Consider the following 27,489-nt stretch of genomic DNA (forward strand, 5'->3'; position numbering starts at 1 on the left):
AAGTTTTTTCTTTGTGGAATACAATTAAATGAAAAGAAGTGTACCATAAATCATGGATTTTAGATCATTACAATCGTCATTCACATCAAGTCCTTACTAGTTTCAGCATCACTAAGTAACAACCCAGCGCAGAGGTAGACGCCAGATATTAATCTTTTTAAAAAGAAAAAAAGAGTTGCTTTGCAGGATCTAGAAGGGAAGGGAGTAGAAAAAAGAAACTCACTTTTTTCAGCACACACGAAGTGCTAGACTCTGTGTTAGGGAGTGTCAGAAGCCATCCATCAGGGAATCCTCAAAGTCAAAGCTCTAAACATTTGCCTCTAATACCTGAATTCTTCAAACTGGAGGTTGAAGACCGAGGAAGGAGAAACTGACTTTTCATTTTTCACCTTTCTGCCATATTTTAATTTTTCCAACCACATGTGTTTTACTTTAACTATGCCTGTGACCAGGTGTGACTGACACTCCTGCCATCTTGTACATGAGGAAACCAAAAGTCAACGACACTAGATAATTTTTTGCAAGGTCACACAGCTAGACAAAGAGGGTGCTAGTACTTGCTTTTGAAAATAATACCATCTTCAACAAAGGAGCTTGAGGGGAGAGGGAAGAAAAGTCCAAGGAATTCTTTGGGGATCTCTGTTTTCTCACTGATGAGGAATACTAGGTTGTCCCACAAGAAAAACAAGACTAGTGTAACATCTGAAAAAAAAAAACTTGAAGAAAGGTATCTTTTTTTTTTTAATGGAACAACCAATACAAGGCATAGGAAGGGAAGCTGACTACGGCCAAGTAAATGGACTGCTCAGCAAAGATGAGGGCCTGCTAAGATTGGAACTCATAAATCTGTAATGGAGCCAATGAGCACAATTATATAATTTTTTCCCAGTAGTGCTGGGGAGTCCAGAATCAGTTGATTCAGGGTTGGCAAGACTGATGCAGTGTTAAGCAAAAGCTTGAGAAGTCTGAAGGGGACTTGAAATTTAAAAGCAGGTAAGACACTGAGTCTGCCTTCCATCTGTGAATAAAAAAACATTGCCTGCCGAATCAGTCAACACGGGCTGTTGCAACCAGCAAGCCACCCCCCCCACCCCGTGCTGAGCCCTCAGGGGACTCAGGATGGAAACAGGAGGCCCTACCATCAAGCCTTCAGTCTCTGCAGCCGCCCCCAACGGCGTCCCCTGAGGGGACTCATGATGGGAAGGAACAGGATCCTGGCCCCAGAGAGGTAAAGTGCACTTCAAAAGAACGATTTCAATGAGCCCAGACCCTCGTGTCTTCTCACACACAGAAAAGCGCTACACGCATTGACGTGAGAGATGTCTGGTTTTCCTTATTTAACAGTAATCTCTTGATGCTCCGACTACCTGGTGTTTGTTGAAAAACCCCCTATATATCCTGGCTCCTCCCCCGCCTCTTCAGAGCAGTCCCTCAGAGCGATCTGAGAGGCTGTCTCCTGGGCTTGAAGTCCTCACAAAGTCTGCCAAATAAAACATAACTCTGAACTTCTAGGTTGTGCATTTTTTTCAGTCAACACAGCCCTTCTGAGAATACACTTAAAATAAACGCGAGTATGAGTAAAAGGAATAAAGCTAGAAAAAAGAAAGGGCACGAGTGACACCAAACCCCGTGAAAATGGCAAGTGGGCAGGCAAGGGCGAAAGCGAACGAGCAGAGGCCGCCTCGGAGCAGCGGAGCAGCGGAGCAGCGCAGCCCGCCCCCCGGGGCCCCGACGAGGCGCGGAGCTCGAGCTCAGCAGGCGCAGCGGGGGCAAAAGTGAGCGGGAAGCTGAGAGTCACGGGGCTCACGGGAGACCAGAGCAAGAGAAGGCTGTCCCGGTGGACCCTTCCATTCTCTATCCACCCACTTCCATCCCCAATTCAGAGCCCCGAAATTCGTCAGAAAGCTCTTCCCTAAAGAAACTGGAGTGGGGGAGGGTACAGCTCAAGCGGTAGAGCGCACGCTTAGCACGCAGGAGGTCGTGGATTCAATCCCCAGTACCTCCGATGAAAAAAAGAAAAAAAAAAACTAGTAGTAAATAAACCTGATGACCTCTCCCCCCGAAAAAAAAAATAATAATAAAAATAAATAAATAATTTTTAAGAGAGGGAAAAAGGAATTGAAAAGAATTTTAAAAGCTAAGCGTCTACCTTAGATGTTGACAACTCAGAATAAAACTCCCTCATTCTTGTATGGGGGGTGGGGAGGGACACATAACCTGAAAGATGCTAGACTGAGAATCGTCAACCTGTAAAACCCAGAGTGAACAGACAGAAAAATCGACCCTTAAACTCAGATGATAAAATGTGAGGCACAGAAACAAAGTAAAAACAAAATTCGAATTATATGCACAGAAAGATCTAGAAGACATTACTCCCAAGAAAACAACATCATGGTGTCAGGAAAAGGGGACACTCAGAATACAGCAAAGAAAAAAAAATCATTCTCAAAATTTTAAATTTACATAAAGAATAAAAAATCAGGTTTAGAAAAATCTCTTCTCGTGGCAAAGGATGTATGAAAAATGAGAGAACAAATTAAACACACAAGCCACCTGTGTATAAATTCCAACGTCTGAGTAACAGGTGTTCTCAAGAAGACAGGGATAATGAAGAGGAAAGAATGAGTAAAGCTATAGGAGAAGAAAGTTTCCCTGGGGTAAAAAAATGTGTGTGTGTGTGTGTGTTAAATTAAAAGGGTCCCAAGAGGGTCAAATACGATGAATGAACAAAGTCCTGGGCCAAAACATTCATGCATCCATCCATTCATGCATGCAAGAAGCATTGTTTTAGAATGATGACGGAGGATTAAGTTAAAGTCTGCAAAATGAACAGTGGGACCCAGGCCCCTTCCGGCCACCACCCCCCAGCTCTAGAAGACCAGCAGCCACGCTTCCTACCCTGAAGCCACCCCAACATGGCCCGAGCCGAGAGACAGGAGCACCTGAAGCACCTCATAATCATAAACTGCGAACATCAAAAAAGGATTTGAGCACAACTTGTGAAGCAAATGCTGAACTCCTCGTTTACTGAGACGGGAAGTCATAAATACGATCCCAACTTGGTTCATTTATCTAGAGGTCAATACTAGAAGAAATAACTACAAAGGATTTTAAATTATTACCCCTGGGAAGCAGGGTTCGTCGGGAGACTACTGGCTTTTTCCTACTTGTTTATTTTTAACACTTGCTCTATTTTATTTTATTTTATTTTATTGGAGGAAAGAAGTAATTAGGTTTGTTTATTTAATTATTTTTTTAACAGAGGTACTGGGGATTGAACCCAAGACCTCACGCATGCTAGGCGTGTGTTCTACCACTTAAGCTATATCCTACCCCACTCCTACTAACTTTTAAAATTCTATTTATGTTTTCCAGTTATAATAAAAAACAATTTGATAGAAATCGAAATTATTCTTAATGTATCAGTGATGACTAATAGCAATGCTAACCATCACTGGGCACTTCCTGTGTGCCAGGAGAGCCGGGAGTTTACACATGTTTCTGGTATAACCCTTTCCTGCGACATTCTATAGTCATTAACTACTGCAACAGACTAAATGTTTGGGTCCCTGAAAAATTCGTATGTTGAAAGCTAATCCCCAACGTGACGGTACTCGGAGGTGGAACCCTTGGGAGGTGATTAGGTCATCAGGGTGGAGCCCTCAGGAATGGGATCAGAGCCTTTAGAAGAAGGACCCTAGCGGGATGCCTCACCCTCTCCACCTTGTGAGGACACAGCAGATGAACCAGGAAGCAGGCTCTCACAAGACACCGAATCTGCTGGCACCGTGACTGTGGACTTCCCAGCCTCCCAAACTACAAGAAATAAATTTCTGTTCTTTCTAAGCCACCTAGTCTGTAACTAAGATCTGATATGTGTGTTCTGTATCTCAGTTTTGCCATCAGTAAAATCAGGATAATAATAGTACCTACCTGACAGGGCTGTTGTAAGGATTAATGAGTTAATGTATGTATAGCATTTAGAAGAATGCTTGGCATGCAGTAGTGTTAATATAAGGCTTAGCTATGCTCTAAATATTAAGATGATGATGATGATGATGATGACAGAAAGATCTCCAACCTATATTGTTACACTTAAAAAAAAAAAAAAGCTCAGTAAAGTAGGTATGGAATGCTGCTATCTTTTGGATATAAAACAGGGAACATTGAAAATCCATTATTCATTGTTTCTTGTATACAGAAGCCTTGGCAGGAGATACAAGAACTGAATTAAAGTGGTTACCTGGTTCATTTTTGGGGAGAAGTGGGGTGGGGGACTTAGGGTACACCATATTTTCCATTGAATTTTGTTTTGAAACTATGCGAATGTATCATCTATTCAAAACAGTACACTAAAGAAAAAGAACAGTTTCCATTATGCCAACAAGCGTGTCCTCCTCACGTGCAGTAATCCAAGTGTACACTCTGTGAGGGTCAAAAGGGACATAGTCAAAGGAGAGACCCCAAGGGTGCAGCCCCACAGGGAGGGATGAGCACAAGCCGGACCCTGGGATCCAAACACCGCAGGGCTTTGCACTTAAATCATGATCAGGTTGAGATGAAGCACTTCCAAGATACTTACCCCGTCGTGTAAGGGATGTTTATGCCCCCTAGATTAATACTTTCACATCCAACAATAAACAGGGTTGAAAAGCACAGTAAAGACACACCACTGCAGATCATTGCTAGTTTTGCAGACTCTCTTGCACCAAGTTTCAATTTTTTTATGATGTAGCCTCCCAGGACAATCCCAACGCCAGCACTGGGGACAATGATAACGCCTGGAGAGAAGAAAGAAAGGACGGGGTTAATATGAAGCAACGCAAACTCATTCGTTTTCTAATTATTCTGTTACTACTTACTTATTAGCACTAAGGTAAAGAATTTTTTAAATACTGTAATTAATAAATCTTCAATGTTTGTGATTTTATGGTATAATTTATTTTCAACCCATACAACCAACAAAGGACTCACATCCAGAATGTGAAAACACTTACAAAGTCATAAAATGAAGACAAGCAGAAAGCGAGCAAATCTTAAATGGCCCTTCGCTCATGAGGAAATGCAGCTGATCCATTGAGACAGAAAGGGGCTCAGCCTCCTTACGATGAGGGAATACAGATTCAAGCCGCGCTGAAATACGGCTCCATGCCAATGATGTCGGTAAAAACTGAAAAGTCTGACAAGACCACATACTGGCAAAGATACAGAGCAAGGGGCACTCTCCACACGGCTGATGGGATGTAAATTGTGGCAAGAGCTTTGAAAGACAGTTTGGCATCACCTGGTAGAGCTGAAGAGATACATGCCCTGTGACAGGCAATTCCATCCCCAGATCCACACCCTGAAGAAACTCATGCATGTAGGGACCACCGGAAATGTACAAGATCCCCAAAGCACCACAACAGCCCCAAATAGAAACAAACCAAACGTCTATTAATAGATGCATTACATGCAGTAAAGTCACGTAATGAGATGCCACAATACAGTAATAAAAATTAAGAGACGTAATTACATATGAACCCAATGTCAGATGAAGGATGCAAAACACAACAGAAAACATGACCTGACAGTATCTGTATAAAGTTCAAAAACAGGTGAAACTAAATGAGTTGTTTAGAAATGAATATACAGGTAGTGCAACTATGAAGAAAACCCAGGAAGTAATTACCACAAAGTCAAGATAGTCGGAGGATGGGTGGGATCAGGAAAGGGTACAGGGGGCTCCTGGAGGGCTGAAAATACTCCATCCCATGACCTGAGTAACAGTTACACAGTGTTCAATTTATGATTACTTATTATCTCTAAGTTTTGATTAATGCACTTCTGTATACATTATATTTGACAATAAAAAAGAAAAAAGCTAGAAGAAATAGTCACATTGCCTGCCCCATGAACCTGACAATCTAAAAGAGAAACAAACAAAACAAATTAGAGTCTAATGAGACAGTTATACCAAGGGCAGGGAGAATACAGGGAAAGAAGCACCTAAGTCTTCCCTGGGAGAAATCAGGGAGGACTTCATAGAAGAGGCAGTATTTGAGCTGACACTCAAATAATGAAGCAGAATCTGTCCAGTGCACCAGCACAGAGAGATATCCTGCACAATGGGAATCCGTGCAAAGAGGCATGAGATAACAGAATTGAAGATTCAGAGTAGCTCAAAGCACTGGAAGTGTGGAATGCAAGCCCCTGGGGGACATGGGCAAGAGACACAAGGCAGAGTGAGACCATGAAGGATCAGGGAGAGTTGCCCAGGTCGTACCTCTGGGCAATGGGAGGCCTGGAAGAATCTGAGCCGGGGTCTGAGAGGACAGGAGGTGGGTGTGACAATGATCGTTGCCAGTGGTGAGATGGAAGACAGCTAGATGGAGTCAAAACTAGAGTCAGAGATGTGGTCAGGAGGGTAACTACAAAGGAACATGTGAGCCGTGGTCAAGCTCTACCCTGATAGCACAGTTCATGAGCTGGGAGGAGGAGGGGAGAAACCCAGAAGGCGGGAGGGATCCAGAAGCAGCTCACAAATGCCATGGCAGACGCACCGAGTGTGACGGGCCTGTGGTCCCATCAGGGAGCCAGGCCTCACACAGCGGTCTCTGGGCCCCAAGCCCAGGAAGACCAGGTCTGGGGCACTTACAGCCGGTGGTGGAATTCATGGCATAGACAGGACGTTCCAACAAGACTGAAATCAGAAGAGCAGAGTCAGATGAAGACAGAAAGGAGATGACTCCATCACTGGAGAGCTTGCCAAGAGCAATGTTCAGGGCGTTGTGAAGCTAGAAGTCAGACTGCCATGGGTTGAACCATCAGCCATGGGGATTAAGAGACTGGAATTCAGACTCTTTCTACAACAGACTAGAAAAGGAAAAAATGGGTGTGGGTCTAGAATTAGAGTGGGACTAAGGTAGATCTGGAGCTTTGGGAGTCTGTTTGCTAATAGTATGGAGGGGATTTAACCATATTTATATGCTCACAAAAGGGGGCTAAAAAGGAATGAGTGGTTGAATGTGCCAAGGCAAGATCCTTGAGAAGTCAAGAGAATATGGAATTAATAGCACAGATGATCAGACTAGCCCTGGAGAGGGAGGAGAGATGCCTGCATCTGGGCTGGGAATAAGATTCGGGAGGGGTGGGTGTGGGGGATACATCAATGGGTGGGTGGTGGTGCCTCAAATGGTAGTTTTTCTGTTTTGTTGTTATTGTTATTTTGAAAACATCATGCAATACACATTGTAATAGAACACTTGAAAAACACAGAGAAACACAAACCGCCAGCTTACATTCTGGTATATTTCACTCCAGTCTTTTTTCTATGCTTTTTTTCCACCTCAAGAATTGATAACATGCTGTAGATTCTCTCTCTCTGTGTGTGTGTGTGTGTGTGTGTGTGTGTGTGTGTGCGTATGCATGTGTGTGTGTGTATATATATATATATATATGTATATGTATATGTATATGTATATCTGTATCTATATCTTTGGGTTTTGTTTCTGTTCTTTTCTGAATAATTGAAAACAAAACTAACTCCCAGAGAGAAGGGAAATGGAGAACTTTAAATACAGCCAGAGGTTGGAATAATCATCGTAGAAAAGCCAAGGGAGCATTAAATTAGAATATGCAAGAGGCTTTGCAAACAGAGAGAACTGTGGGTCCAGATGATATTAAATTCCAGAGTCTGCAGCTGCATTGATGTGCACGCTCGGATGATTTGTTCCTGCGTGTTCAACGACCCAAGTGAAGGAGCAGAGACGGAGCGTTAGATTAATCTAAGTCTGAGTTTTGCCTGGGTTGCTAGCGGGGGAAAAACAGTATTCATCTTGTAATCTTCACCACGGTCCTGATTTTACAAAACCAGTAATGGACCTTTTACAGACAAGGAAGTGACTGGCCCCACAGTGGACACAAAGGAGGGAGAGACAGAAGGAAAATTGAGGCCTCTGATCCCCAGCCCAGCGCATGGTCCTCAGCACCGCAGCTGCCTCTTAGAACCAACCGGTACCTGGAATGTTTTAGGGAAGCTGACCAGAGCTCTAGGCTTAGATAAGCTGGTTAAGAAAGTACCCTCCTCATTAAGGAACCGTACACATCCCACCTGTACGAATAAATAGGCAAAGCTTTACCTTTAGAGTGAAAATGGTCCACTAATAAAATTCCTATTTCAATTCAACAGTTTGTGTAATTATAGTGACGGTGCTTGACCCCAGGATCTCCACACTCACAGCTGAATCATCATTTAAAAGCGGCATTAATGTATTCGACTCTACATCCTAATTAGTATTCAACTCTAAAAACAGAAAATCTGTCATTAGCAAATATGAGGTTACATCAAACACAGTGAAGATCTATTAAAATTTTCCCCTGATGTCCCCGTCATCTCCATGTCACAGCACGATCAAAACAGAAAGATTCTGGCTACTCGTTCATGCTGATCAGTACAACGCTCAGATCTCCAGCTTGAGTCAGAGACCCACATGTTTCATTGTGGGAACTGCAGGCATATGGAATTAGGGAAGATTTGGTGCTGAGTGGAGGGTGAGGCAGGGATAGGGAGACAGTAGAATCTTCTTACGTTCCCTTCTCAAAGCCCCTGGCTCTGCAGAACCCAGCTCCAGTTAGCTTGTGGAGAGCACGGATGGGCTGGGGGTCAGCTCCTCCACCCACCACCCCGCGGCCATCCTGCTGCTAGCCCTGTCTGAGCTCAAATTCATTCACCTCCTTGGTTGGTGCTTTCCTGCCCTTCCCAGTGTCCCCTGACCCCAAGCACCCCTCCTTCAGCCTCCCACCTCTGAGCCTCTGCTCCTGATCCAGCCCCTCTCCCAGCCCCAGCCAGACAGTTCTGCTGCCCTGAGTTTCTGTTCCTGGCATCCTCTACTGGCCAAGACCCAGGGAGGGCAGGGGACAAGACAGTGGGGAAAAGGCATCAACTGCGCCCAAGGACGTGTGTCTGACTGATGGGGAGAGCAAGGACAGAGCAGCGTGGAGAGATGGGTACCTGGACCATGCCTGGGGCCCAGCCTAAGGCACAGGTGGTAGAGGATGGAGGTCAATGCAACTGCAGATGTCTGAGACAGTTCCAGGTAAGAGTGTGGGGCCGTACAGATTCCCTGAGTTTGAATCTCTGCTCTGACGCCTACAAGCTGTCTGTCCCCAGGCAAGTTCTGAACATTCCAGGCCCTGGATTTTTCTCATCTGTAAAATGTGGCTCAGAATAGTTTCTTCCTCATAGGTTGTTAGGACTAAATGACTTAAGACCTATGAGGTGATAAAACAGTGTCTCACCCATGGCACACCCTCAATAAACGTCAGCGAGCATCACAAGTATGAATGTCCTTATTATCTGCCTACTATTAATGAGTTTGAAATTTGCACAAGTATATTGGAATTATAATTAGGCAAATGTCCATATGCTATTTAACCTATAGAACTGAATTTAAGCTACTACTTAAATGGTCCAACATAAACCTGTGTGTGTTCTTTAATATGTAAGCCTTTGTTTGATATCTAGCTACTATGTCTTCTTTTTATTTTTACTATGTCTTCTTAAACACATTAACCTCTGTTAGCTTTTCAGCTACTGTGTGTATATATCTGAATGTAAAGAACTCATCACTGCATTAAGTATTGACAAAGAGAGGACCCTGCTCTGTTCATAAGACGTCTGTGAACATCCTACTGCTCAACCCCAGGATCTCCTTTATCTACTCATTTATCCAAGCAAATTGATGTGTTAATTGTCCGATTTCCTTTCTTTCTCTTATTTCAAGCACAACCCCGTGACATTCAATTTTCAAGTTTTTCCTCTGGGTCACAATACCACTTGCCCTTCTAAAGCATGGCTGGACAGAGTCAAAAGGTTTTTATGAAAAATGATATTCAGTGAATTACCAAATATTAAAGCTACTGGTGGAATTTTTCCCTTTCTTAATTTTTGTCAGTTTGTGGACACTGTCTGTATGCCTAAGCTTAAAGCAGCATTTAGATCACAAGAAAACCTTGAGCTGGAAAAGAGGAGGACAAAACTTGGAGACCCACTCACCATCAAGAATGTTTTGGGCTCAGGGAGCTGGAATTGCACTGCTTTTGCTGTTGTTAAGAACCACGATTTGCTTTCGCAGTGCCCAGTGCCAAACGCTGTCACAAGGCCAGCCAGCCACCACCTATTTGGTTGACTTCCCTCTTTCCTACTTGACTGTAAGCTTCCTGTGCATGATAATAAAGATAATAATATCTTTATTATCTTCACACCTTTCTGGCACTTACCAAGGCCTGGTGAACGTATGGATGAATAAACTAATTTTGTTACTTAGAATTTATTACATAAAATCTTCAAATGACTTATTCTTTTTCATTTTCAACTATTCCTTGAAACAGGCTGAATCTTGTTTTACAAACAGGAAATCTAAGATCTAATTTGGAACTAACATAACTTGCTAAAACTGGCAGGCACTAAATATCCAGGCTGATGCCTGAAAAATCTCACTGTTACCAAAATTCTGATTTGGGCATTATTAGCAAAAGCTTTACCGCCAAGCCACGATGGGTGACAAAAGCATGGAAGGTCAGCAGCCCTCAGACACCTCTTTTCTACTGTGAGGTCACAGTGGTGCAGCATGTCTGAATTAAGTTAGCAGAGTCTGAATCTCAGAACCTTAGATGTCCGCATGCTCTTTTCTCTAAATTCACTGACTCTTTCTGTGTATTTCAGAATTTTGTGTATCCAGAATTTTCTTTAGTTAAGTTGAAAAATAGATGGTTGGCAAACCTAAGACTACAAATCAATACAAAACATCATTATAAGCCATTATGACTTCCGGGTTCTGCTGCTGTCTTGGGGGAAGGTGGCCGGACACAGGGGAGGGGAGGAGAAAGAGGGGGGTGGTGAGCATCTGGAAAAGAAGGAAGTACAATGCATTCTCATTCCCATTCTCTCTCTTTTTTCTTTCCCTCTCTCCCCCTTCTCTCTCTTTCCATACACACACACACACTCATGTTGGCTATATGCCCAATACGGTGATAACTAACTGTATGTATAGTATTTCATTTAATTCTCAAAATAATATGGATTTTGAGTTGCTGTGAAATCAGAATGTGGCTTACAATCAATAGTATCTCTACCCTGCGTCATAGCCTAATTAGAAGCATTGCTGCTTTCATAGTAACTCAAAATCATGGGGTACCTTACAGTTAAGGAGTATATAGGAATATAGCTTCTTTCCACATCACAGGTCCGAGGAATCGTCAAACAAGTGACAGAGCAGGGAAATCTATTTAACTTGTTTTCATCTGATTAACAAATGTATTTAGCTTTTCCAAAAACTATGCTTCTAACCTTATCATACAAAAATGTTTTCCTGTCACCCAAGGCTAATTATTTTACCCCTTTTTAAGCTTCCACTTTACCGTGCAAATATTTTCTTATAGGAAAGAAGTAACAATTACTGTCAGAGGGGAATAGAAGAGAATATTTTTCAAGTTCAAACCTTGAAGCTAGCAAATTTTAAACGAGAATTTAAATTTTATCTGAGAATAGACAGTCTAGCAAGTACACATTTTCACAACCTATATGTACATCCAAAAAAGTCACAAAAACATAATATAACTCTTTCTCTTTCATATACATATCTCAATATCACCCTTGCAAAAAATCTCAGAAATCCCTTTCCAAACTAAAAACGAGGTCTAAATAAGAATTAATTTATAGTATCTTTTTTTTTTTTATAATTCAGTGGCTGCTCTAAGACAGAGATCAGACTATTTCTTTGAATCCGTAACATTTCATAGCACAACGTCGAGTCAGATTGTAAAGGAGAGGCAGCAATGTGTTGATCCATGCCCCGATTGATTGGATTAGGAGAGGCAGCCCCTGTGTGTTCAATGGACAGCCTGGTAGGCTTCTCTACCAGCACCTGGAGAGAAGCCTATAGGTTGAGTGGAAGGATCTACAGGGGTTCTTTTAGGAATTCTGCTGCCCCTCTCCAGCTTTCGTTAGAGGACACAGTGCCAGAAGCAGATCTGTCGGGCCACAGCATCCTGTGGCAAAGACCCCATGATGGCCACAGTGTGGCTCAGATGGGACCACCCGCTGCTCATCAACAGAGCATGCTCGGAAATGTCTATCATGGCGCTGCTAAGATGATTAACAAAGCTTTCCAAGGAATTACCCACTTCTCAAAACCATAGCCTCCTTAGTCACCTCAGCATGGAGACAGCAAACAAAGCTCAAGCTGAACTCCCACAAGGGCAAACGGGTCTCATTCAACCACAGTAATGCTCTCTTCAACTCTGCCAAACCCGGCAAACACCGTGCGGTGGGAGAGAAATATGAAAACCCCAATCTCAGGGATTCAAGGCCTTGAGAGCACTGGAGGAAAGGTAATAAAAAGGTACACTCAACAGACAAAACAACCCCACTTTTCATTTCAGGTTTCTGCAAAGCTCTGGCTGAAATAATACATAAAATCAGATACCAAGCTGGGCTGTGAAAGGGATTCAAAAATCAAATCAAATTAATATTTCATCCTTTATGGCTTAAAAATCTCAAAGAGTTTTCTGCCTCCAGGCAATAAAACCACAGAGGGCAAAAATAACTTGAAACGATGAGATGCAAAAAATCAGAGTGTTTACTTCCGTTTTTCACTGGCTCTGGAAAACTTAAGGTGAAACAGCAAAAGCTTTAAATAAATTACTGCAAAAGAAGCAGGCTGGCAGGCGAGGGGAGCCTTCTGTAGAGGAAATTTCACAGAAGACTAAATAGGGTCTTATTAACTTTTTCAGTTATCAAAATAAGCTCAAAGGAAGACCTCGGTATTAAGTTACTGTACGTAGTTTCCGTTCATAGAGGCAAGGCCTGCAGATGTGGGCCAGTGCCAATTGCAAAACCCCCTTGGAGGTCCTTTGGGTGAGATCCATTTTCCATCAGCAGTTTTCAATGTCTCCCCTCTTCCCTTTTTGTCCAAATCCAGCAGCCCTCAAACTTTTCCCATTGAAGAGAATTGATCGTTATTATGCACATGAATAGCTCAGCCACAAAACCTGACAGAGCAGGTCAGGTAGTAAGTAAGCAGATTTTTCAAACTCCATTTATCCGAAAAAATATTTCTGAGACAAACTTCTAAACACTTCAGTTATACTTTGCTAGAGTGTTCTTGCCCCACCAGGGCCAAGTGGAAATTCATTAAAAGCTGTCTGAATTCTGCCAAGTGACTGAGGAGGACCTGAGCAGCCATTCTATACAGGTCATCAACTCACTAATCTAAACGCGCTGTGTTTATTTTTCTTTCTTTCTTTTTTTATTGATGGCTTCATGGAGCTGTAATTTACATACCATACAACTCACCTACTTTAAGGAGGGTTTTTTTAGTATATTCACAGAGATACACAACCATCACCACCATCATTTTTAGAATGTTTTCATGACCGCAGAAAGAAACCCTGCGCTCATTTGCTTTCACAGTCATTTCCTCCCAAGCCCCTCCCTCAGCCCTAGACAACCACTAATCCACTTTCAGTCTCTATAGATCCGTCTATTCTAGACATTTCATGTAAATGGAGTCATAAAATATGTCTGGCTGCCTTCTATCACTTAGCGGAATGTTTTCAAGGCTTATCCACGCTGTAGCATGTCAGTACTTCATTCTTATTTGTGACCCAAAGCATAATCCATTGTACTAATAGATTATATTGTATTTATCCATTCATCAGTTGATGGACATTTGAGTTGTTTCTATTTCTGGCTATTAGGAATAGTGTTGCTATGAACATTCATGGTCAAGTTTTTATGTGGATGTATGTTTTCATTTGTCTTGGATATATGCCTAGAAATGGAATTTCTGAATCACATGGTAATTCTATATACTTCAGGAAGTGCCAAACTGTTTTCCAAAACACCTGCACCATTTGACCTTCCCCCTGGCAGTGTGTGAGGGCTCTAACTGCTCCACATCTTCACCAGCATTTGTTATTTCCACAAATCATATTTGATTATAAACATCCAAGTGGGTGCAAAGTGTTCTCACTGAGGTTTTGATTTGTATTTTCCTGATAACTAATGAGGTGGAGCATCTTTTCATGTGGCCATTTATATATCTTCTTTGGAGAAATATCTATTTGGACCCTTTGCCCATTTTTAATTGGCTTATTTTTCTTTTTATTATTGAGCTTTAAGAATTCTTCACATATAATAGTGTTCTATATATAGGATACAAGTCCCTGATCAGATATACGTTTTGCAAATATCTTCTCCCATTCTGTGGGTTGCTTTTCAACTTTTTTGATGGTGCTTTTAACATATAAAAGTTTTTAATTTTGATAAAGTCCAACAGCTGTTTTTTCTTTGGTTGCATTAGCTACTTCAAGGTCACAAAGATTTAGTTTATGTTTACTTCTAAAAGTATTCTAATTTTAGCTCTTACAGTAAGATCTTTGCTCCATTCTGAGTTAATTTTATATATATACGGTGTGAAGTAGGGGTCCAACATCATTCATTTGCATGTGTCTATTCAGTTATCCCAGCATTATTTTTTGAAAGACTATCCTTTCGTCATTGAATGGTCTTGGTATCCTTGTCGAAAATTGGTTGACCATAGATGTATGGTAAATTCTATTCCAATGACTTTTAGATCTACTTTAAGTCAGTACCATACTGTCTTGATTGCTGTCGCTTTTTATTAAGTTTTGAAATCAAGAAATCTAGGTGCTCCAACTTTGTTCTTTGTCAGGATTGTCCTGGCCATTCTGGGTCACTTGCATTTCTAAATGAATTTTAGGATCAGCTTGGCAATTTATTCAATGAAACCAGCTGGAATTTTGATGGGGATTTTGTTGAATCTATCTGGGGAATACAGCCTTCTTAATAACACTGTGTTCCAATTCATGAACATGAGCTGTCTTTCTGTTTATTTAGGTTTTCTCTAATTTTAAAACAATATTTTGTGGGTTTCAGAATATAAGTTTTGTGCTTCTCTTGTTAAGTCTATTTCTAAGTATCTCATTCTTTCATGCTATTGTAAATGCAATTGTTTCCTTAATTTCCTTTTTGAATTGTTCATTGCTAGCATATAGAAATACAATTGATATTTGTGTACAAGCATATTTTGTTTTATAGTGCTTTGCCTTATTTTGCTTCCCAGATACTGCGTGTTTTATAAATTGAAGGTCTGTAGCAACCCTGAGTCAAGCAAGCTTACTGGAACCATTTTTCCAACAGTATTTGTTCATGTTGTATCTCTCCACATCACATTTTGGTAATTCCCACAATATTTCAAACCCTCCACCTGCAAAAAGATTATGACTTGCTGAAGGCTCAGATGATGGTTAGCATTTTTTTAGAATTTTAAAATAAAAATATTTTATTAATGTATGTATATTGTTTTTTAGACATAATGTTATTGCACACTTAATAGACAGTGTAAATATAACTTTTATATACACTGAGAAACAAAAAAATTCATATGATTTGCTTTATCACACTCTTTGCTTAATTGTGGTGATCTGGAACCAAACCCACAATATCTCTGAGGTATTTCTGTATTAACCTTGTGTCTTGCAACCTCACTAAACTCATTTACTAGTCCTGATAATTTCTAGGGCACGCCTTAGAATCTTCTCTATACCAGATTGCATAATCTGTGAATAGAGAGAGTGTTACATCTTTCTTTCCAATCTAAATGTCTTTTACTTCATTCTCTTGCCCAGCTTCCCCAGCTAGAGTCTCCAGTGCAATGGCAAATAGAAGTGCCAAGAGCAGACCTTGTCTTGTTCCTGATCTGAAGGAGAAGGCATTCAGTCTTTTAGTAAGAAGTATGATGTGAGCTGCAGGTTTTTTATAGATGCCCTTTATTGCACTGTTTTTAATTTCCCATCACTTAAACAGTAGTTGAGCTAAAATTCATTTTTGTTATTTACAAACATGTTGTTAAGCATAACTTTCAGAAAGCTTAAAAAATATATAATTTTAAAAACATATATTTAATTCAACAGAAAACATTTTTTTGAGAATCAACCATGTCCTGGCTCTGTACTAGACTCTGAAGACACACAGTGAATAAAGCTGACAAAAAAATCCTGCCCAGGCTGAGTTTACAATCTACTGTGGGGAAAAGAGACAATACACAATAAACCAATATCTAAGCAAATCACACTGAATGTTAGAAGGTGAAAAGCACTACAGAGACAAGTGTTCAGCCTAGCAAGGAATATCAGGAGTTCTGGGAGAGGAGCTACATCTTTAGATGGGGCACACTGGTCTCACTGATGAGGGCCATTTGAACAAAGATGTAGAGGAGAGGAAGAGCAGCACACACAGAAAATAAATGATCCACCAGTTGCACCATTTTCATCTATCAATTAAAATGAGTTCACCAAGGCTCCCTTGCAACTAAAGGTCGCTATGTGATAAGTTCTGCATAATGCGATATAAGCAACAGGAGTCCATCCATTCATGCCTTTCTTCACCTTTCCTACAATCCTGATGCTTGCAATACAGAGATAATGGCTGGATCTCTCCTTTGGACCAAGATTCCATGATGAAGCAGAAGCTGGAAGCACTCTGTGTGACTATACCAACTCTGAGTGCCTAACAACACATTGATTATGTGAATAACTATCTCTGAGAACAAGGCTGGAATAAGAACAGCAACAAAAAACTTGCAGTGTCACAAATACAGATGTCCTATTGGAAAATCTTATCAAAGGACACGGACATTTACCCAGCTGTCCTCCTCTCCTCCATCACTGACTGACTGCACCAAGTTCAACTGCCTTTCCAAAAGGGTTTGCTACTTATATAGAACATATTTCAAACAAATCTAAGGAAAGTGTTGCAAAATAATACTGAACCACTCTATATAAAACAATTATACACACATTGTTCCTTGCCTAGGTAAGAGAAGCATGTGCCTATGTTTCTGAATATCCACTTTAACAAAAAAATTATATTCCTCTTTATTGCAAATAGAGCTATAAGAAAAATTTCAATAGCGTGACTTGAAAAAAATTAACCATTAGCCTGAAATCTAATCAGTCTAACAGTAACAAATGCAAATAACCCCATGTTCTAGCTTCTGGCCGATGGAAAGATGCCGCAACAGGAAGTTGAGCCTGGCAGCAAAGCAAATTTTCCATGGTCCATCCTGAGGTGGTTCAGGTTTCAAGAGGACATCACTTCAGCTTCTAATAATGTCTAAGCACATGCTTCATTATTTAGTTGAAAAGAGTAAGGTATTTCCTGCCTGTGTGGTAATAACCATATCCTGGCCACAGTTAAGGGCCAAGATATTCATTAGCTCTGGATGTGATTTTTATGAGTTAACAGCATCTCTGAGGAAATGAGAAATAGTAGCATGAACTGGGAGTCAGAACAGTCTGTCTCCAGCCCCAGTTTGCCACTGCCTTGAGGCCTGAATCCTTCCATTAGTGCCTACACCTTTATTTATCCATCTACAAAACTGGGATAATATTATACTCCAGCCCCTACTTTCCTCCCTTCCTCAGCTCTTTCAATAATAATCTCATTTCCCCTCTCCTATTATGGAGGACAGAATATTTGATGAATAGAGATGAAAGCCAGTGTCATTCTCATTAATAGTTAATATTTATGTTGTTCTTTACACATAATAAGTAATTTTTAAACTTTCTAAAACTTCAAGAGCCCTGTAAAGTGGATATGGTTACACCCTTTCACAGCTGGTAAAACTGAAGCCAGAGAAATTAGTTAACTCACCCAAGGTTCTGTGGCCAATAAATGGCAGAGGGAGAGCTTAAACCGAGACCTTATGACCCCTAAATCCATCGCTTTTCTGTTAAAATATGTTGACTCACTACAAAGCAAGCAGGGATCACCCCCATGTTAGCAGGACATAGACCCGCTAACATGGGACCATGCCCAGTAGAAAGTTCCTGAGTTCTTAAAAGGAGAAATGTAATCATCAAGTGAACGTGCTCCTTGATGGTCCCTCCAAAAGAAAGCAAGTAGTGTAGCAATTCAACCTCGGTTCCATCTCATGCACCAAAGGAGAAAAAAAAAATCAATATGTCTATAAAAGAAATTTAAAATGCCAAGGAAAGCTATTATATATATCCAAAGTGAAATAGGAAGACACTGACTAACATGAATGCCTCGAAAAAGAAGTTGCTCACAAAAGATCAGAGGATTTTGTTGGGTTGAGGATGTGGGGGAGACAGTGGGATGTCTGTTAGTTGATCTTCGGTGAAAGATTATCTAATTCAATCGCTCATTTCAAAGAAGAGACTGAGGACCAGAGAGATTCATGTTTACATTCGTTCATTATCAGATCTGTTGGGTGAATCTTGGATACTGATTTAACCAAGGACATCATACATTCAGTAGAAATGCTCTTACATCTGCTCCTGACACTTTATTCTTTCCCTTGGGTTTTCTGTCCTTTTGAAAACCTCCCTAATCTTTCTCAACTCAGCTTTATACAAAAAAATGCATCCTGCTCTGCGAACAGAATACGGTGTCTTTGATGACTAAGTCTCTCCAGAGGGCTCTGGGCCATTCTGAACCTCAGAGATCATCAAGGGGCAATAAATGTAGATGTAGAAATCTGTAGAAATCTGATCTGAATGTCCTCTGAGCCAGAAAATCCCTTATTAAGTGATGTTTGCCATTGGGGGGCTGTGTGTGCACGCATATGCATTCATGGGAAACATATCCCAGATAGAAGGACTCTGCTATTGTAAATCATCAAAGATGAATGAAATGAAAACACTTCATCTAATTGAGAGATTTGGCCAACTGACATTTCACTATACTGTGCTCAAATATATAAAAATTAAAACACTTAAAATGTATTTTTCCCTTCTAAGAGTTGTTAAAAATAGACTTATTGGAGGTCGAACAATAAGGGAGAATAAATAAATCAGAGATACAAAGATTTAACCCTCATTCAACACCAATTCAACTGAAATCAGGTTCACATATAACGTGTTACACTGCACATTTATAATTTCTATTATATATATCTCCAAGCCTCCTGCCGTTCAGATGAAATAATCCTTAACCTGCATGTTAATATCAAGTCTCTTGCCTTCTCTTTCGTTTTCCCACTACCTTTGGCCATTTTTAATCTCTTCTTACTCTTGGAGTTAATTTCTCCCAGATAATCTTCCCGATGAATGTTTCCCCAAGTCCTAAGTCCTAGCTTCACTCTTCTGCCTTAGGTTCCTTTTTCTGAGAGTATCATTAAGCTAGTGCTGCGGTTGCTACTAAGAGCTCCTTTCCAGGCATTATGTTAAGCATACCATCTACATCCCCTCACTTATTCGTCACAACCTCTAACTCTCATAAAAGTGAAAAAACTTGTCCAGGGACACAGGCAGCCCACTAAGGTCACCATCCTGTACGGTCCTGGAGGGTGGGGCCCCTCGGTGTTCTCATCATGATTTTTCTAGCACTTGGCACACTGTGTCAGGCCCCTAGCAGAAACTTTATAAATACTTGTGCATGGACAACAGATGGATGGATTGATAGATGGAGAGGAAGAATAAGAATTTCAACAAGATCTGTCTCCTTCCAAAATTGACTCTCTTGACTACTGTACTGTATGTCTTACTCAACACATTCAAGCTGGAGAGGAAATTAATTGGTTAATGAACAAATAGGATCTGAGTATCTCGACTGATTGTCCACTATAACCTTCTACAAAAGTTCTAATTGACATTGAAGAAACACAAGTGTAATTCAGAGTGATAAATACTTCTCTGCTCAAAAGATACAGAACCTATCATTGTCACTCTTAGCTCCTAACATAACTGTATAACACTGTACAAGCAAAAGACTCCAGCAGCTTCTGCAGTATGTCCGTTTGCAGGGAACGTCTCTTCTCCCCCAGAGCACATCCAGTTTGAGTGTAGTGTTCACACATCTCACAGTCAGATGTCATTATCTGACCTTGGAAATAGCTTGTGATGTTACAGTACATTCACACCTGATACAGTCTACTTGCATTTAAAAGGTTAATTTAAAAAATATTTGAATACATTTGTAAACTTAGTACAAAGTGAATTTCAAACACTACTCTCCTAAAATTAAAGAACCGGCGTAGAAAAGCTGTTAATGCTCTCAGAAGAACGAAACCAACCAAAGCATGTTCATGCCTCTCTTGCATCGAAAGATGCAATGAGTCTCAAAGGCTGCAATTTGCATTCAGTGGCACTACCTTGAAACGCATCAGCAAACTCCAAATCAGTGGTTGAAGATGGGTGGCGAATATTTCGTTAATTAGATGACCATAAAAACTACAGTAACTTTTCTTCAGATAATAACACCCTAACCTAATCTTCTTACTACAGAAATAAGTATCTTGATTATTCTCCAGTGAAAAACAAAATAGAGTTTTCCAGAGCTACTTCCCTTGTAAAAACGAACACATGTCTAACTCTTTATAATTCTTCACGCAAAGGGCAGAAACCCAGGAAAGCAAAAGTGATGCTGAAAGACTACAGTGCTCTGCAAACGAATGCTGTGGACCCTGGTTCAGTGGCAAAGGCTGCGTAGAGTGAGTGGAAGTAGAATCTTAGAATATCATTTCTCTGAAAATAGTTTTTAAAAGAAAACCTAACTGGAAGTGATGACAGTAGAATATGCCTGTTATAATAGTTCAATAAAAGTCATATACGAGTATTTCTATACTGCAAGGAGTAAGACTCCAGCCTCCTGGCTCTCACTTATATTTGTGTGTCTTCAAGCAAGTTATTTAAACCTCTCTGGACCTTTGTTTCCTCATCTGGAAAATGGACATAATCAGTAATACCTACTGTATGGATTAAATGATGTTTTCCATATAAAAATACCTCAGCGAATAGCATCAGTCATTTTATTGGCATCACTATTATTACAGAGGCTTCATTCTCAGACCTGTTCAAGCTGTTGAACTTCAAATGTACGGCGCTACCACCATCATCATAAATAATAACTTTGTTTCCTATAATATGTGATCAAGTTGTACTTTTCCCATTTCTGTTGCTGGGCCTATTTAAAGTTAGGTAAGCTTCAGAGCAAATCACTATTTACTACTTCACTTGATCCGCGCAACAACACTGACACAGAGAAAGACGGGGAGATATTGTCCTTATCACACAGATAAAGTTCAGGGAGTTGAGGGACTTGTCCAAAGTCACAGGGCGAGTAACCAGCAGGGCAGGGTTCACGGCCATTCCATCTAACCCCTCCTGCAATGGCTCTTCCCCTAATTCCAGGCTCTTCCAAAAAACTAACTTCATAATATTTAATTTCCATCAATACATGTGACCCTAAGAGGGCCAGTAGAAAGACCACGAGCAGGGAGAGTGTAACGCGAACACAGATTCACAGCTGCACACACACAAACTCCAGCGGGATGAACTGGAATTGGTGAAGGTGTTTCAAGGATCCTCTCCTCAGTGTCACCACCTCCTCCCAGGGCACAGAGGCCCCCAGTGTGATGATAACATGAGCCCAGTGGTGCTGAAGGTCCCAACCCCAGTACCAGAAAGCATTCACCTCCCCCTCACCGCCGCCCACCCCACCTCCCGCCCACTTGCCTTCAGAGTCCTCTCTATTTCTGTCCTAGGCAAGCCTTTTTTTTTTTTTTTACCAGAACAAAGCTTATCCTTCCCTGCTCTTTACTCAAGCTGCTCCTCTAAAGAGTTAATGCCTTTCCTCCAAACTCCAAATGATCAAATTCTGCTTTTCCTTAAAAGCCTAATTAAAAGCCATTTTAAGGGATGCCATGAAATGCAACTCAAACACACCACTCCGCCAGGCAAAATAATCCCTGTAACACCAAGCTTCTATTAATTTATTTAAATATCTTTTTCTAAACTTATATTGTAAGCTTTCTCTCTCCTCTTAGATCTGTAAGCAAGTAAGCAGGGTCTTGGTATGAGTCTTTATACTTCCCCCCGCCTGCCCCCGTAAACACACACAAACACACACACACACAACACAGCACAGTGCCATGCACGGAACTGGTGCTCATGGCTCTGCGAGAGGGCGGGTGAGCAAAGGGCCCATCTTTTGCTGCATGCATGGAACTTCATCTCTACCACATAACACAACACAAGCAAATTGTTACGGAGGTTTAGGTAATTTTTTAAATGAAAAAAGAACTTTTAACTCGAAAACTATGTCAGATGAGAAATTAAAACTATTTTTTAATTCTTGTTCAGATACATTTCTTAATTCATGTCACTTACATGCATAGAAAGCACTTTAAATACAAAAGATTAAATGAAATTAAATAAGTCCTTCAAAAATACAAATCTCTGCTTAGAGAGGAACAAGGATTCAACTGACACAGATTCAAAAAAAAAAAAATCAAGGCAAGTTTTAAAAAGAATTTGTCATCCCTGTTTAATCTTACTGTGATCTGACAGACCACCCTCTACTCTTCATCAATCTGAGTATTTCTTGACTATTAGTATTTGTTATCTGTCTGGAAAGGAAGGAAAAACTATGTGATCTGGGAATGAAAGGCCTTTTATCAAAACACAGGAGACTACCATTGTATAAACTGCATTGGCAGTGATTAACAAACAACAAAAACAACAACAACAACAAAACTGCTGGTGACAAAACCAGAACAGTACTGGGCGCTGTGTGATAATGTTTCTCTAACCCAGATGTCAGAAAGTGGGATGAACAAACTCCGTGTGTTAGATTTACTCAATCCTGCCCCTCTTCACCAAGGAGGCCACGTTCGGTGCGTACTGCCTTAGCCACACCACAGAACTCTGCAGCCAAGCACCCAGGTCCAGCTGAAGTCTTTGTTCCATTTTTCCACAAGGAGCTGTTACTAGCCTCTGCCTCTACCAGTAATTAAGAGATGGCCTTGGTCTATATACATTCAATACACACTGATACCCACCCAGCTCGGCAATGTACCACTCCCAGCAACCCTCGAAGTCAAAATGGCGATGACCAGACAGCTCTGCTCCCGAGTCTGGTTGGAACAGGGACACACAGGATGGACTAGCAGTGTTTCCCAATGTGGTCCCAAGGAACACTGTTCACGAGAAAGAATGCTTTAAAAAAAATGGAATTCATGGTTAAGTAAGTTTGGGAAAGACTGCACTTTGAACCTTCCTTTGGGAGTTCCTCAATGCACATTGGCATATTAAGGGTTACGAAAAGTCCTGCAGCAAAGATCTCTGTAATATTGAAACTTAATTTGGGAAAAGCTGAGACTACAATGGACAATTATGTGGCATCAGATTGAGCCACAACTCTTGGTTTCCCCATCCAAGAATTGTCGTTCAACAAAGCTTAGTATAAGAATTAAACTAGAAATGGGATGTTCAGGATTTCTCACACCCGAACTCTAATGTAATCTGTAAAATTTACCAATTTTACCTTAATATAAGGAAAACATGTATTTTTTTAAAAACCAACAGAGAAAACCTATTTTTAGGTGACAATTACAAGGTCCACAGCAGGACACTCTTTATAAAAAGATTTGCTATCATGGACCCACAACCCAATATGTATGTCTTTTTATGTGCAAAGTGAAAACAAAATGATAGAGAACAAAATGATTACCCAGAGATTTCAAGTCAACTTCTCTTTCTACAATAATAGTTTTGTGTGTTAATTGTCAGATTAACACACAAAAGTCCGAGCTTGCTGGGTTTAAATGTGGACGTGGAGGAGGAAATGGGAGCCACGGCCATCGGAAAAGTTCTCATAATTCTCCACTTAACTGTTTATATTTTATAATAAATTGAGCCTTAGGAAGATACAGTCATTTGACCATCTTGGAAACCACTAATGAAACATCCAGAATATTATATGAAATACACTGAAAATCCCAATATCTGAGAATTCATGTTGCCACATTTCTGAGCACCCGATTTATTATGAAAAAAAGATCTGAGCACTAAGCACCATGGGCACGTGGACCAAAGTCTTCGAAAACTCAGTTTTCTCAGACAGAAAACATCAACCAAAACAAAATTCACAGACCTCCTTTCTAACTTCAAGCATCTCCAGTAATTCAAATAAAATCTGTTCATATTTATGAAGAGAAAATCTTAACGCTATGAAACTGATCTGTATTTCAGGTTACCAATTATTTAAAATTTCTGTATTTCAGATTATCAAGTTTTTAAAATTTAACACTTTAAGACTCAAGTCAACCCATACAAATATTTATTCAGATTTAAGTTTAAATGCCTTGCCTGTCTCACCCTTTTTAATTGAGAACCATAACAACACAAATATGCAAAGTTCTCCCTTTTCCAAGACACCATCGGGAAAAATGTCACACAGATAATTCAATCAGAATCAAAGAGAAAACCTTCAAAGACTTCCTCCTCCCAAAATCTGAGGAGGGAAGGCTGCTGCTAATGAAGTTTTTAACACTTTATGATGTTAGAATGAACTTTCTCCTCACTCTTGGCATTCTCGTTTAGTGGACAGAAATGACCAGGGTTTCAAGGAGTTCTAACGGCAGTGCCTTACCAGTGTAGATGCTGGCATTGGAAGCTGGAATACCAAACTGTGACTCGATGAACTTGGGAATGAAGGTAATGAAAGCAGTTACAATGGCACTCTCAGCTGTGTATGACAAACTCACAAAAAGGAATGTCATGTTGCTTAAGATCCTGACAGCTGCTCTTGGTAGGTCTACAAAATGACAAAAATGACAAATGAATGTTATAAACAAGGGATGGAAAATAAAATAAAATTGAATTGCTTTTGAAATGAACTGGAAATAGCCATTCAGCAATACAGAAAACCCTAATGACTGATTAGAACTTATCCCCTTTATGAAATAGATTGGGGTTTTCTTTTTAATTTTTCAACTAGGATAAGGAAATTGAATAAAGAATCTAAAAACATACCCATACACAAATGTCCTTATCAGAAGTAATCAACCTATGACTCCTGTTTCAAAAATTGCTTAAAATAAATGACTTGCAATCATTATTGATTAAAATGATGCTATTCTTTGATGAGACCCTAAAGTCTACTAGTACATGTGTAAAGTTACTGCAATATAATCTGTAATTACGGGTTCCACTTCATCCCACTAACACTTCCCTGAGAAGGCGCACTTCTGAGATGCCACCTCCCTGGCCTGACACGGCAGACGCCCACAGCAGAGGAACTGGTCCATGATGGTGGACACCTGTTCTTCCAGCCTCTTTGTAAAACAGGACAGAATACAGCTAAAGGGCATAAGGGACAAGGCCACCGGGTCAGACACTCCCAGGGACTTTGGACTGGGGAACAGAAATGGTCTCCAAAGGAGCAGGACAGCCCAATGAAGGGAGTCACGTCTCATTTTTGAGTCTAGGAATTTATTTCATAGAACTTCCACACACATGCTTCAAGATGTATGTGCATTTTCATTGCAGTGTTGTTTACAACAGCAAAAATGTAGGGGAAAAAGCTAAATGTCTATCAATGGGAAATGTTTAAATAAACTATAGCATAGCCATGTAATGAAATACTATGTAGTAATAAAAAATAAAATGGAGCTATATGTATGGCATAAGAGGAACTCCAAGAAATATTTTTATTGATGAAAAAAGCAAGAAATATACATATACATGTGTGTAAATATATATATAATATTTAGGTAAAAATCAAACCAAAACAATGTATTTATATACAGTCAAATGTATTCTTTTCAATATATATAACACCAAGAAATTCTGGGAATGGGATTAAGAAGATTGGAAACAGAAATTTAAAAAGATTACTGGGTAGATGCTGTTGTATTTTTTGCATGTTTGTAATGTGAATTAACTCACATGTGTGTGATTTTTACATGTCTTCATAGAAAAGGTAAAAGCTGCATTACTTTGACATGCACAGTCTCACTTAACAGAATAATTATCTCCTTATGCTACAACATATTAAAATCATTCCATAGAAATTAAGCAACCACTGTTATTAAGGCTATAATTCATAGCCTATTCACCAGAATCTAAGATTTCAGAAGTCAAGACTATTTGCAATGATCATTGTAAAGTGTAAACTAACTTTAATGTTCGATAGCATCATTTAATTGTTTCAAGTTAAAATAAGTATTTTAAAAGAAACCTTAAGATGCATACTTTACTTTCTTAACATGGATAAACACACCAGAAAAAAAAATATATATGTATAATCAAAGTACTTCATAAAATTACCCAATATTCTCTTGTAAACAGAGCAAATCAAAGTGTCATTTCCAACATTAAAAATTAGAAAGTTCAGAAGATTTCCTATCAACATTTAAAGATTCAAATTAAGTTTAGCTGGTCTATTAAAAGCCAATGTTTTTAATCTAAAACATCTGGGAAAAATATAAAATAAAATGTTTAAATCCAAGGTGATAACAGATGTATCACATGAATATTTTTAAAGATACTAGTCATATAAAACTGGTTTTTCTTTTATACCCATTTGGTATGGTAAAATAGCCTTCTAATTTCAAAGCTAACTAAAAATACACATGATGTTTCTCTTCTTTTATTACAAAAAAAATCCCTATTGTTATTTAAGGACAATTTAGCAAAAGTTTAGACTTTCTACAACTTTAAGTTAGCTTCCTTCTATCTTCCACCTTCCTCTTCCCCTTTTATTGGAGCTAAACTTTCAAACTACATGCCCTGCAGGAGTGGGGGGGCCAGGTCTCCAGGGTTGTGTCTTTAGCTGGTGGGGCTAGTTATTTGTTTACATACAGGGGTAGGGGAGTGAGTAAATCAGTAAATACGCTGAGACTAATGGGAGTCAGTTTTCTAACCGCCAGAGAGGAGAGTTACAAATACAGAAAGGGGACAGTTACATTGCAAATGGAGATAGTGGTATGAATTCATGAGCTGATAGATAGACAGATAGATTGTGTGTGTGTGTGTGTGTGTGTGTGTGTACACATACACTTCCTGTTACCAACAGGGCTTAGAAGTAATGACACCCTGGTAGCAATGAGCCCACCTAGCACCCAGTTCTTGTTTGCTAAATGCCATTTTCCACTGAAAGGAATCAGAGCTCCTTGAAGAAATGTCTAATACACAGTTAGGTAAGCTTCCTTCAGGCATGAGTGATACAACTGTTGGCTGTGGGTTCAAAGTTAAGGAACCAACAATATATATTAAATAAGGTGTCTTTGAAGATAAACACACCTGAAACAAGGTTATGTATTGACTGATGATTACGATTTAATAGGAATCGAACCTGGATCTCCCCCAGAACAACACTCCAGTTTTCAATATCTTGTTTCCCATGACTTTATAGAACACAACTACTGCAAATAATAAGAATCAACTGCATTTACAAAACTATTATCCCACAAAGTATTTTTAAGTTACATACAGATTTATGAAATCAATACACTTAGTAACTTTCAAGTACAGAAACCTGGCAGATCCAATCTTACCCAAGACATAAGAATGTACCTAACTGCTAACAGGGTAAATTGACACTGTGTGGCTTCTATGATGAGGCACCGAGCACAGCACCCTTTCAGTGGTATGTCTACAAGGGAGACATCAGCAAAC

At 40.0% G+C, this 27,489-nt stretch overlaps 1 protein-coding gene across 1 annotated transcript in view; it reads right to left on the reverse strand.

Moving 5' to 3' along the window:
• Positions 1-27,489, reverse strand: part of SLCO5A1 (solute carrier organic anion transporter family member 5A1) — a 105,019-nt gene that overhangs the window by 15,792 nt on the left and 61,738 nt on the right. The window contains exons 5-6 of the mRNA XM_010998857.3: positions 24,461-24,625; positions 4,583-4,781 (exon numbers count right to left, since the gene is read on the reverse strand). Of these exons, the coding sequence (XP_010997159.3) occupies positions 4,583-4,781; positions 24,461-24,625 (364 nt within the window). The remainder of the gene's footprint in view (positions 1-4,582; positions 4,782-24,460; positions 24,626-27,489) is intronic.

The sequence above is a fragment of the Camelus dromedarius genome, chromosome 30 (assembly GCF_036321535.1).
Source record: "Camelus dromedarius isolate mCamDro1 chromosome 30, mCamDro1.pat, whole genome shotgun sequence".
Taxonomy (NCBI): domain Eukaryota; kingdom Metazoa; phylum Chordata; class Mammalia; order Artiodactyla; family Camelidae; genus Camelus; species Camelus dromedarius.